Below are 12,964 nucleotides of genomic sequence, written 5' to 3'. Positions count from 1 at the left end.
AAGCACTAAGTAGGCTTTGGGAAGCAGCCCTCCTGTCTCTTTCCCAATGCTGCTGCCACCCCAGGAGCTACTTCCGTGGCCCTTTTCTGCTGGCAGGGAGAAATCAGGACACCCTGGAATCAAGGCACAACCCAGGACAGCTTAAGGAATTCCGTAGCCATTCCGGCCAAATCAGGACTGCTGAGGCGTATGCATTTAAATCAGCTTTAAAATAAATTTGCCTCCAAGGTTAATGGACTCTTGAACTGTAAGGAGTATATGAGAACATTTACAAAGCAAAATGGTCAGAGCTGGAGGACCATAGGATTGGCATAAAAGTCCACTGCCTTTTGAATATGACTTTTTGTATGTTGTGCTTTAAAAAGGCTAAGGTACCTGGACATACAAACATTGTTAGGCCCAGCAAGTCTCTTTCACCACCTGTTCTAACTCTTTTATCATTTCACTTATTTGAGAGATGTTTCATCTTGTATTGAGGTTAGATGATATAACCATGCATTCAAAAGCTGTCAAATCTCTGCTTGCCTGCAGTTTTACATTAAAAACAAAACTTTGATGCTTTATATCAGGAAATACCATACTTCCCCATTCCAAACTATTGATTTGAAGGATACACATTTTAGAAGCAACTTTTTATTTGCCACAATCATTTATGTTTATCATAATAACCACATTAATAGACAATAATACAGCACTATTTTCTCTGTGTCCTGCAACCCATTTCCCTCCATGAACAGCAAAAAAAAAAAAAAAAGAGGAAGAGGAAGAGGAAGAGGAAGAGACAGGGATCCCAATGCCTGACTCTCACCACTAGCAATAACCCTCACATTGATATGAATTATTGAATTCACAAGGAGGAGATTTATGCTGAACCATAATTACCCATCAATGTGAGGCTGGTGTTAGATATGTGAAGGATTATAATAGTTATTTCAACTGGAAAAGCGTCTGAGGCAGTGGAGATAAAGGGAAGTGCCAGAGAAACCAAAACTCCAAAGTATACTTTGAAGAAGTACTATACTATACAAAACTATACAGACTTATCTGGAAGTAAGACCCATTGAAATCAGTGGCAGTTACATCTAGATAGACAGGTATAGAATTGCACTGTAATCCCTTTGAAATAAATGGTTATTAGTTCAACCAAAAGTGCATAGGAGTGTGCTGAAATCCCTAGGAGTTTGCTCCAATCCTTCCAGCCAAATATATTTATTGGTGAGGGATGGGGTGGAAAATTGAGAAATATCTTTCGCTTTCAAGGAAGGAAGCAAACTTCCTTTGAAACTGGAGGTGGAACATAGATATTGTGGGTTATTTTGCCCTGCCTGAGTTTGTCTAATCCTCTTTTCAAGTAATCTAAGCTGGTGGCCATCACTGCCTCCTATGGAAGTGAGTTCCATGATTGAACTATGAACTGCATAAAATATTATACAGCATATAGCGTCTAAACTACACTAAGCATGCTTCATCCCTACTTTCAACTATCTCAGCTAAAATATTTGTGATATTATGGGGTTAATCATTAAATAGAATACTTTTCTTTTTTCTTTAACTTACTAAACACAAGCAAAATAATTAAGAAACATTAGATTACCTTCTCCAAAACATTGGAAATTTTTGTTAGGTCTAATTGGAGATGAATCTGTGTATGCCACAACGGCCACAAGGATACTCCTGGCCCAGAAATGAAAATCACAGGAGATTCCAACATTGGAAGAATGGTGGAGTAAGATGGTGGAATAAGATACGTTGAGTTAGCAAAGCTGACGGGGAAGATCCAGAATCAGTGTGACGAACTGTATCAAAAGGACTGGAGCAAATTTATATTATATATGAAAGAATATTGTAAATATCTGAAAACATTTGTAGCTGTGAGTTGAAATGTTTTGTAATGGCAATATAAGGAACTGATTTACATTTCATAAAGGGAAATATAAAAATAAGAGAGAAGGTAAAAAAGTGGTTATAGAAATGCTAAGAATAAAGTAATTACGTACTGAAGTCAGAAAAAGGGGTGGGAGGAGGTCGATGCTCGGATAGAGCAGTGTTTGAGCATATGGATTAATGTATGGATATTGTGATCACAAAACACTGAAAATGTAATAAAAAATATTTTTAAAAAGAAAAGAAGTGAAGCATAATCTGCATCAGCAAAATTCTTCAACTTAATCATAGAATTGTAGAGTTGGAAGGGACCTCAAGATTGACCTAGTCCAACCACTGCAATTCCCCCCTTGGGACTCGATCATGAGATTTAGAGTTTCATGTTCTGCTGGCTGAGCTATAGAAAACCCACATCAGCAGTGAAAGCCACAGTTGGATTGACCTAAGAGTGGACTAGTCACATTTATGGAAGAGGCTATCAGTGGCAATTAATTTGATGGATATACCATTTCCAGTTGCTGAGGGAGAAGAGGGGGAGTGGGCGATTGCCTTCCTGTTATGATAGTCTTGTACCAATGGACATCTGATCATCCACTCCAAGAAGGATGCTGCTAGACTGCAGGGTTTTTCTTGTCTTCTGAAAATGGAGGGTGGGATTTGAAGCAGGGATAAACAACTACGTAGCTGGATTCAGTTCAAGACAATGTGGCTAAGTCTAGTCATCACTAAACAAATCAGCTGGCTCAAAGTATCCTCTGCCTTTCACAACAATCTGACACAATTAGAACAAGGAGGGGCAATGTTCAGTAAAATGATTTAATCAGCTCTCAGTAATAATCTTAGAGTCACTGTATTCTATTAAGTGCCTACCAGTGTGTCCCTGGCACCTTTCAACAGCCCTGAGCTATGTCTAGCTTTGCCAGCTGAGCAGTCACCTGAGGCTTTGATTGCACTTTGATTAGTAGCCTGGAAGAAGAGAAAAAGTATATTGTTCCTTCCAACTCAGTAAGCGAAGGCAAAAACAGAGGAATTGGATCAGAATTATATTTTCTATTTCTAATGATGAGCATAGTCACATGGCCTCAATTGACTTTGCAGCCTTCTTGGAACAAGTTGCTCATTTGAAGCTGTTTGTGGTCCTGCAGTAACATTACCTTACAGTGGTACCTCTGCTTAAGAACTTAATTCATTCTTATCCTCAGGCGCACTTTCACTAATGGGACCTCCTGCTGCGCGCGATTTCCATTCGCATCCTGGGGCAAAGTTTGCAACCAGGAGCAGGTATGGAGTTCGTAACCCGAATCATTCGTAGCCAGAAGTTTTCGTATCCAGAGGTATCACTCTGCTTTCTACCTCAGCCTTACTTGCCTGCCCCTGAAGTGATTGCTTTGCTGCCACTGAGTCACCCTTCTTTTTTCTGTGTGGATCAGTTTTACTGGTTGAAACCTCCATTGCAGCCACGTGCGCTGCAATATGAAGTCAACATTTTAACCACAGCTCATCCCATCCTTCCCAGCCTTCCTAGGATAGATCTAGTATCCAGGCTTTTCTCTTCTTTAGAAGAGAAATCCTTAGATGGAGACTGTATTGAGGAGGTTTCTTGTAGGTGGCTTCCGGGCTTTGCCATTGCCTTTTTTGGTTCTCAGCTCCTTTATTGGGTGCCGTCAGAATTTAAATTTTATATTACCATATTTTTCGCTCCATAGGGCGCACCTGACCATAGGGCCCACCTAGTTTTCAGAGGGGGAAATCAAGGAAAAAAATATGCCCCCCTAGCTCTGCGAGCAGTGGACAGGCTGCTGGCAGCCTGTGCGCTTATCCCAGACCTTCTCCCTGCTTTTGAGGGAGGTGGGGCAATTCCCCCATCTCCCACAAAAGTCTACAGGAGCCACGCACCCTTTAAGGAGTGCACGGCTCCTGTCGGCTTTTCTACGAGGAGGGAGAAGGGACTGATGCAGCCAGTCAGTCCCTTGTCCCTCCTTGGGGAAAAGCCCCCAAGAGTGGCCCCACAAAAGCCGTGTGCTATTTAAATGGGCTGCGTGGCTTCTGCTGGCTTTTCTACGAGGTGGGGAAATTCCCCCAACTCTCGCAAAACCGGCAGAAGCCGCACGCTCTTTAAAGGGTGTGTGGCTTCTGTGGGCTTTTCCACGAGGTGGGAGAAGAGATTGATGTGGCCAGTCAGTCCCTTCTCCCTCCTGGGGAAAAGCCCCCAAGAGCGCACGGAGCTTGTGTGCGGCTCTTGGGGGCTTTTCCCGGCTGCCTCCCCCCTGCATTCGCTCCATAGGATGCACACACATTTCCCCTTGCTTTTTAGGAGGGAAAAAGTGTGTCCTATAGAACGAAAAATACGGTAACTGTATAGAAGAAAAAATTTGAAAAGTGCCTGTTGACAACTAATGAGATTGTGGTGAAATAATTCAGAGAATTTCAACAGTGAGCTTTGAATTTCATCATTTTCTCTATGTCTTTATGCCAAAGTGTTGCCTGCAGCACAAACACGTAGCCTATAAATCCCTCCAAGTAAGACTCTATGTGCATCAGTTCTCTTTCTAGAATGATGAAGGCACTCCTGAGCACATGCCTCCTCTTGGCCCTGCTTTCTCCAGGTAAGTGGGAACCAGTAGGCTGGGGAACTTTTACAGTAATAATATTTAGAGGACAGAGGAATCCGGAGAGCTGAATTTAAGAGAGCTATTGTGTTGTAGTAATTAGAGGGTCAGGCAAGGATCCAGGAGACCAGGGTTCAAATCCCCACTCAGCCACAAAGCTCACTGGGAGATCCTGGACCAGTCACTATACCTCAGGTTAACTTACCTCACAGGGTTCTTGTGAGGATAAAATGAGGAGCAGAGAACCATGTGCACAGCCTTGAGCTGCTTGGGGGCAAGTGCAGAAAACAAATAAATCAAAAAAATTAGAAGCCAAGAGCAACTAAAATGGATAGAATTTTATAATGATATTTGAAATATGCTAGTAACTGAAGGTACTATGTTTAGTAGCCACTGGTAGCCTAATTCTGCATCATTTGCCTAAACCTTTTGTGAGGCCATTCAAGTCTTACGAGAGAGGGATCAAAATGTTTGTATTTCCACTTTGTCCATGTCATGCAGAACAGTATGTGCTTCCAGGACGTCCCCTCTCCCCCCTCTTAACTGTCCTAACCCCCTCCAAAAAAAAACCAAAAAACATCGTCAACATTTTTCATAGGTGAGTTGCCCTAGCATAGCTAGTAGAACCCTTAAAGACCAACTCTCTTAACCTGGATCTAACCCTGTTCATTTAACTCTGCTTAAAACTGGTTGAAATGCAAAATCTGCTCCCCAACAGGTCTAGTAAGTGATGGGACAGAGTTTTCCTGCAGAGGATACCCAGTTTCCACAATGCTTTTTTTTTCATGCCTAAATGATGGGATAAGCCTTCCTCCTGCTCATCTGGCCTTTGCTCCTTTATCTAAACTCATGTCTAAGATTGTAATTGAACAGTAAGGGGAGGGGAGGCATTGAAGTGATAGAGTGGATGGGAGGGAAAATGGGCCATTGGACAGGGAGGGTTTACCTCTTGGAAATAATTAAACCAGTGTTCTGGCCAATGGCTTTTACTCATTTCATTTTATTGAAAGATCTTGTTAACTTGAACTCCATTTCATTTAAAAGATTTAATTCTCTCTCACCTCCTTCTCTGTGTCAAATGAAGGAAACCTCAAAACCAAATAATAATAATGTTAATGACAATAACAATCCATGAACTAATCTTTTGCTCCTGTCCTCAGCATTGCCTCTGAAGTGCATAGAGGCATTTAACAGTACTGGACTGACATATGATCACTATGAAAGAACATATTGTAAATTTGGTCTAGATTCCTGTGCTGCCAGTGTTCTGCGTACAAATCTAGGTAAGATTTATCTGTTTTTGTCTTTTGTTTTTGGAATTACTAAATTAGTTGTAAGGAAGCTGTGGCACATAAGATGTAGATGAATGAGAACTCCCATCTGCCTCATCTATCCTGGCCACCAGTCAGAGATGATGGGAGATGTAGTCCAGCAGCATCTGGAAGATCATAGCTTCTCAATCCTGCAGTAAGGAATCACTAACATTTGAAAATGGGGAATCTAAAGTCACCTGATCACAAGCATCAGATTTCCATCTTGATGTACATATTCAACCACCATTTTGTGTTTTGCCTCAGGTGCCAAAATACCTTGGGGCTATTCTGGGTGGGATGGTGGTGCTCACTTGACCATCTGTTCCTACATCATTGCTACATACTTGGAGGGAGAGGGGGAATGGGACAGTGAGGTTGGTGCAGTTGAAGTGCCCTGCCAAGTCTTCTTCCTTGGCGATCACTTGTAGCTGAGTAAGTTTGTCTTCCATAAACACGGTTTTAACAATGAGTCCGTAAGTGACTGTGGAGGCCAATTCTGGATCCACACGTCCTTCCACAGTGGGGGCATTGGTTTCCAGACAGGAGTTGATCAAGGTGTGGATTTGCCAAGCGTGCCTTCCTGCTAGCATGTTTCTCCCTTGCGTCCTGAGTTCAAGTGTCTTGAAAGCCTATGACACCTTTGTTAAAGGCTGTTCTCCAACTGGAGTGCTTGCAGGCCAGTGTTTCCCAGTTGTCAGTGTTGATGCTACATTTTTTTTTTATTTGCCTTGAGACAGTCTTTCAACCTCTGCCAAGTATCTTGGGTTGGGCAACAGGAGTTCAGGGAAGTATTTTCCCACCCTGTAAATGGTTATGATCGACTAGCAGAGAGAATGCAGTGTATGGCACATGTATTGTCAGAAGTATAGAAGAAGCCATGATACTTCATGCTGCAGATTGGACCTGAAATGAAGTTCTACATTCATTCCAAATTTAATGCCTTTTACAGAGGGCCGCAACCCCAGAGTCGGTTACGACTGGACCTAATGGTCAGGGGTCCCTTTACCTTTACCTTTTATGATCGTAATAAAGCTTTGAAAGCTTTGGTTGTATTTTACAAACTACGGTTGCAATCAAAATTATTCATGCTCCATTGCAAATTGGGTTTATTATCAAATTTTACAGACTTCTAGCTGTTTGCATTGAGAAAATCAAACAAAAGCCATTTAAATAGCTATGCAAAATTGCTGCTTCAAGTGGTTCCCCCAAATTCAGCTGAAAATGCAACTTATACTGACAAGAAGAAGAACGTTATTTATTTCGGTTGAAAGACCCACAAAATCATTTTCAAAAGCAAAAAAGAAAAAGAAATACAGGGAAGATTAAAAAGTGGTCACATTGTTTTATCCACAGTATGTAGGTTTCTATTTCTTATTACTTCTGAGAGGAACTTAGCCAAGGCCAGGGTAGTATCATCTGAGTTATATTGGCTTCTCTACTCTCACTATTATTCAACCCATCCTTGGCAAGCATCTTTTAAATGCCTGCAGAAAAATTTGTATTCCACCAGGCTCATACAAGCCATTCAGAATACATCCTTCCATTGGTTAATTGATATCTGTTTCTTTTCTTTTTACAAAGTTTTTATTGTATGCTTTATGTATTATGAGTGGGATCATTTTGATATTTTTCTTTCAATGATATATAGGTGTGTGTACGTAAATATAAATTAATAAAGCCCATCACCTTAGATTGTAGAATTTAATAATATTTTGCATGTTGTTTGTTTGAAAAGGTTCTCCTTCAGACATTACAGAAAATTGGAACCACTACAATGAATGTGTTTTAGGAGCAATAAACCTCCATATCTAAATATTTATTTCAAATTCTTTTCATAGTGAAATTCCAAGAGCAAATTGTGAATAGATGCTCGCTATCCATTGCCTGTTCCTCAGGCCATTACAGCTTCACTGCAGGGGATGGTAAATTCTTTCAGATGAAGAAGAACTGCTGCAAAACTGAACTGTGTAACAATGCAACTCTCAGCCGTACGTTTCTGCATCAATTTAGAATCATTAACATGTTAGAGTTTTTCCCTGAATTTGGCCATGGCCTGGATCCTTAGTCAATCAGCAGTACTCAGAGAATCTGTGCCTCATTCAAATGGGGTGAGACAGCCCCAGGTGGCTACAGGTTGGGTTGAGTAGCTCAGGACTATTAGGGACTCTCAAGGGATGGAGAGTCAGGCAGGACGGGGAGTCATGAGGAGAAACTGCGAAAAAGAGGGACCTAGCTAGAGACACGGGTGGCGCTGTGGGTTAAACCACAGAGGCTAGGGCTTGCCGATCAGAAGTTCGACGGTTCAAATCCTGGCAATGGGGTGAGCTCCCGTTGCTCGGTCCCTGCTCCTGCCAACCTAGCAGTTCAAAAGCACGAAGTGCAAGTAGATAAATAGGTACTGCTCCGACGGGAAGGTACACAGCATTTCTGTGCGCTGATCTGGTTCGTCAGAAGTGGCTTAGTCATGCTGCCAGATGACCTGGAGGCTGGTTGCAGACAAACACCGGCTCCCTCGGCCAATAAATTGAGATGAACACCGCAACCCCAGAGTCATCTGCAACTGGACCTAATAGTCAGGGGTCCCTTTACCTTTTACTTGGCAGCTACGTCAGCCAGAGAAGGGATGGGTTGCCTTTCCAACCAGGCCTCTCCTTCTTCCTGCCCCTCAAAGGAGCACCATGCAGGATTAGATCATCCTACTGATAGGTGGGAGGATCTGATCCTGCACAGTGCCAGTGCCCCTTGTGCAGCCATGTTTTTACTGTATGTCAAGATATGGTTACACATCGCCCCTATATCCAAGTGATGTGAGATTCCATGGGTACCAGGCATGCTGTAACCCAGGCTCTGTGTTTCCTGTGGGACCATAATGCACTCTGGTGTCTTTATCATATATGGTTATGCATCAATATATACAACCTGAAGCCTACAATGAAGACATCCACCAGAATATGTCCTGTCCCTCTCATAGGCACAGCAGCATCCTTGCCTTGGTAGTTTGTCTTTTCTCGGGAATGGTCACATTCCTCATATTCTAATAAAACCTAATCCTGGTTTTATTACTACACAGGGAGCAGCTTCCATTTCTTTGTTGTGCTGCTGTGCTAATCTGCTATTTTAATGACCCACTTCCCCAAAACAGTTACCTCAGAAGTAGATTACTTCTGGCATGAGTCATGTTGATTTCTGAGGATTTAGAAGTGTCTAAAGAAGTGTCAGTTATGTCAGTTTAGGAACTTTGCCTACATTAAGTAATCAAGTGGATAAGTAAAATAAAAAAAATAAAAATCGGGGATAAGAATACAATCGTCAAGATGCCTTTATAACATTCCCTATGCATAATTAGCCGTGAATGATATTTCATGCAATATAATTGGATACCTAGGTGCATGAACAGCTCATAAACAGGTTATGGTCCCTTTAAGATAACATTCAATTTGATGGCCCAAATTAGATGGTTACCACCCATCTATCTTATCCAGGTGTCCTCCTAAATGACCCTTGAACTGTTTCTGGTCAGTCTTTTAATTGACAAAATAAGCACTGTCTAAGCTGGCAGTTATTCTTAATTAATATAATTTATTGAATTTATATACTGCCCTGTACCTGCAGGTCTCAGGGAATTCACAGAAAGTTCATTGCGGAAGTGCAAAAGACAGCCAGAAATTCTGTACAAAGATAAGGGACTAAGAGTATACCTTTTCATACAGGCTGCACCATAATCAATGACAGGAAAACCTTCTGAGAGATTGAGAAGGGAAGAAAGTTCACACTCCCCCACCCCCCTTTATGTAAAGGTCATTCATCTCAGAGAACAATGGTGACTTTGTCCCATGCTCAGTCCTGAACCCAGATTGTGTCTAGATTATATTTTATCCAAGAGTACTTGCAACTGCCCCACCAAAACTGGAAGGCCCTAGGGTGGATTCCATTAATACAACACAGAGATACAAAAACAGACGAAGACATTAACATGCTCACTATACTTTTGATTTTGGCAGTTCCTGATCGCAACATGCTGGCTGAAAATGGTTTGCGTTGCCCATCCTGCTTTTCTAAAGGAACCATAATGTGTAAAAGTGAGAAGACCATCAACTGCCTTGAGAATGAGACCCAGTGCATTCAATCCAAAGTAGCTCTTCTTACCGGTAACATTGCTACTCAGACAAGGAAAAAAGGCCTAGTAATTCTTGGTCATGCAGGCTCTCTCCTTGTCTCCTTCTCTCCCTTCCTCCTTTTCCCTTGCATGTTGCACGAACAATGAGAGGGATCATATCTCTCACTGACCCGACTCTGCACCCTTCCGTATTGTTTTGCCTGCCTGGTCTGTGTCCTTTAACTCTCATAATGCCACTTGCTTGTCCGGAAGGAGGATTCAGAGTGTGGTGTAGTGGTTAAGAGCGGTAGTCACGTACTCTGGGGAACCGGGTTCGCGTCTCCGCTCCTCCACATGCAGCTGCTGGGTGACCTTGGGCCAGTCACACTTCTTTGAAGTCTCTCAGCCCCACTCACCTCACAGAGTGTTTGTTGTGGGGGAGGAAGGGAAAGGAGATTGTTAGCCGCTTTGAGACTCTTGAAGGGGAGTGAAAGGCGGGATATCAAATCCAAACTCCTCCTCCTCCTCCTCTTCTTCTTCTTCTTCTTCTTCTTCTTCTTCTGAACAAAAGTAAAAAAAGTGCATTGATTGCTTCACCCCAGTTGAATCCGGATCTCTCCACCACTGGGATGCAGTCCAGGACAAAATGTGTCCGTCTTGCTCAAAACAAATATTTATTATGTAAAAGGAATGTATTACATTTCCTTAAATTCTGTGACAATGAGCAGTATCTGGTTAACTCGGACCATTAGTGTAAAGATTTACAGTTGTGCAAAAGAATTTCCTCTCTCTTTTGCATGTATGTGCTCTGAATCCTCCCAAAATCTGCTCCACAGAATTGGGAAAAACCTCAGAATTCATTTAGGGGATACACAAAAGGAGGAAGAGATAGAGGATATGTTCCTTTCTACAACATTATTTTGTTGATGTCATGATTTAGCTACATCCGTAAAGAGACTTTAACCCAAAGTGTTTGTAACCCGAGGTACCACTGTAAATCAATTTTTGATGTGTCTAGATCTAGTTTTAGATGGAGACTTCCCTATCAGCAAATTTTTCAGGAATAATGCTACATTGGGAGGGAATTTGGAATGAATGGGGGAGGGGCATATGGCTGATTTGCCTCAGAAGGACAGAGGCAGATTCCAGGCCATTTGTGATGCTTCTGCCCTACATTCTTTCTTCTCTTATTTCTGCTTCCCTTTACAGCCTTGGCTTTGCTATTTTCTCTTTTAAGGGTTGAGTAAGAATTCTGAGGTGAGTACCTGATTGGCCCTTGGGATTCGCCGTTTTCACCTGCTTTATGTTTGATGTGTTTAACATGAAAATAGATATGGTAAAATAAAAGGAGGATTCTCTGGATACTTAGATCACAGTAGGGCAATGAGGGAGCCTCAGTTGGCACCCAACCATCCTGAGAGACAATGAAGTGCATCACCAGCTTTTTTTGCTGCTGAATCACCCTGTTGACTTATGGCAGGTTCACACACTCAAGGTTCAGACACCAAGGTGGGAGTGTTGTTCTCAGATCTTGCTGTGTGGCCATAGCATGTGACTTTTAATATGCCCAGGAGATGGGGGGGGGGATAGAATTCCACCCATTTTATTGCTACTCACCTGCCCACAAGAATTTGATTTGGTTAATCTTATCAATTAGGCCTGTTTTCAAATTCTCTGATTTCATTATATCTTATAAGTATAAGCTGTTTATTAAAAATCTTTGTGTCTTGAGAGTCCTTTGGGTATGATAGCAATTTTTAATTATATCTGATCTAACTTTTTTACCTGAACTTCTAATGTTGAAAATGTTGTATATTCATGTTCTGAGGAAATTATGATATTTCTCAGATTTCTTAAATATACTTTTTTAAAAACTAACTTATTAAAATTATCATTCACCATCACAAGGACCATCTCCTAGTCCCTGAGTAAAGGACTAATGTCAACATTTCTCCCCCCCCCAGGTGTATTTCAACCCCACAGTTTCACTTTCCAAGGTTGTGGAACAACAGATTTTTGTGCCATCGGGGGAAAGCAAAGAAAATTAATCGGAGATGGGATCTTTATCCTTTCTGTTACCCAAGAAAGTTGTTACAATGCTTCACGAATCTCACACAAGCCTGAACATGAAGAGTGAATGGGACAGCGTAGACCTCCAAAATCTATGGCAATGAGGGGGAATTGGAGGCCTAGTGTTGAAATTCGGGACTCAGGATCTCTGTTTCTTTCTTTTTTGCTTTTGGTGGAAGTAAAGGGAAGCAAGGGGCAGAGAAAAAGAGGTCAGAATATGGGAATTGTGGATTCTAACTTCAAAGAATCCTGTTGTGTATCATTAAAAAACAGTTAAGTTTTCATTATGACGATTACAATGCAAAATAAATGGTTATGGAGAATCAAATGCTGGTTCTCAGATCTTTTTCTTTCAGATACAAATGCAATTATCATTTATTGTTTAGCAACACCGATTACGAAAGACGCAATACATAAAACAGAATAAAAACAAAATTAACACATTGCACAACTAAAATTATTATTAGAATCAGATGATTCCTTAGATATGAGGTTTCTCCTTTGAAAGATTTAACTTAGGGCATATTTTAAGGCAGAGTTCATTGGAGCTCAGCTCAGGCATCTCTCAGATTAGTGCCATTGCCATTCTAAGAGAACAAGGAACAAGTTCGTGGTGAACTCTGGCACCTGCAAATCTAGAAAAATAGCACTGATCCCTACAAATCAATCTCCTCATAATCGGAACTGTAAAGGAAAAACAGATCAATTTTTCAGAGGGCTAAGGGGATTTGTCCCTTAATAAATAGTTAATCATATAACCAATCCATCTCTCAACTGGGAGATTTAAATATTTGAACAAAGCTTCTCTTAAGTCCTCATAGATGGAACAAACCAGTAAGTAGTTGGGTGAATATTCAGGCCTCTTAGGTTTACATAGGCATACGACATAGGGGATCTGGCGAGAGCAGCCTTCAACTATGACAGAGTTGTAAAAGCTTTCCCCCATTTGGTATTTGTGATGTGCTTACATAGTGAGGGGCCTGAATGGGTAC

General features: G+C 41.5%; 1 protein-coding gene across 1 annotated transcript; it reads left to right on the top strand.

Moving 5' to 3' along the window:
* The first annotated feature begins 4,446 nt into the window (after positions 1 to 4,446).
* LOC309537979 (phospholipase A2 inhibitor and Ly6/PLAUR domain-containing protein-like) lies at positions 4,447 to 12,300 on the top strand. Its single transcript, XM_082233156.1, has 5 exons — positions 4,447 to 4,490; positions 5,654 to 5,776; positions 7,645 to 7,794; positions 9,808 to 9,954; positions 11,867 to 12,300. The coding sequence occupies exons 3-5, from the start codon at positions 7,743 to 7,745 to the stop codon at positions 12,037 to 12,039; spliced, it is 372 nt and encodes a 123-aa protein (XP_082089282.1). The 5' UTR covers positions 4,447 to 4,490; positions 5,654 to 5,776; positions 7,645 to 7,742; the 3' UTR covers positions 12,040 to 12,300.
* Positions 12,301 to 12,964: the final 664 nt, after the last annotated feature.

This window comes from Podarcis vaucheri (assembly GCF_965113315.1).
Source record: "Podarcis vaucheri genome assembly, chromosome: 7".
Classification (NCBI taxonomy): domain Eukaryota; kingdom Metazoa; phylum Chordata; class Lepidosauria; order Squamata; family Lacertidae; genus Podarcis; species Podarcis vaucheri.
This window is presented reverse-complemented; position numbering and strand designations above follow the sequence as displayed.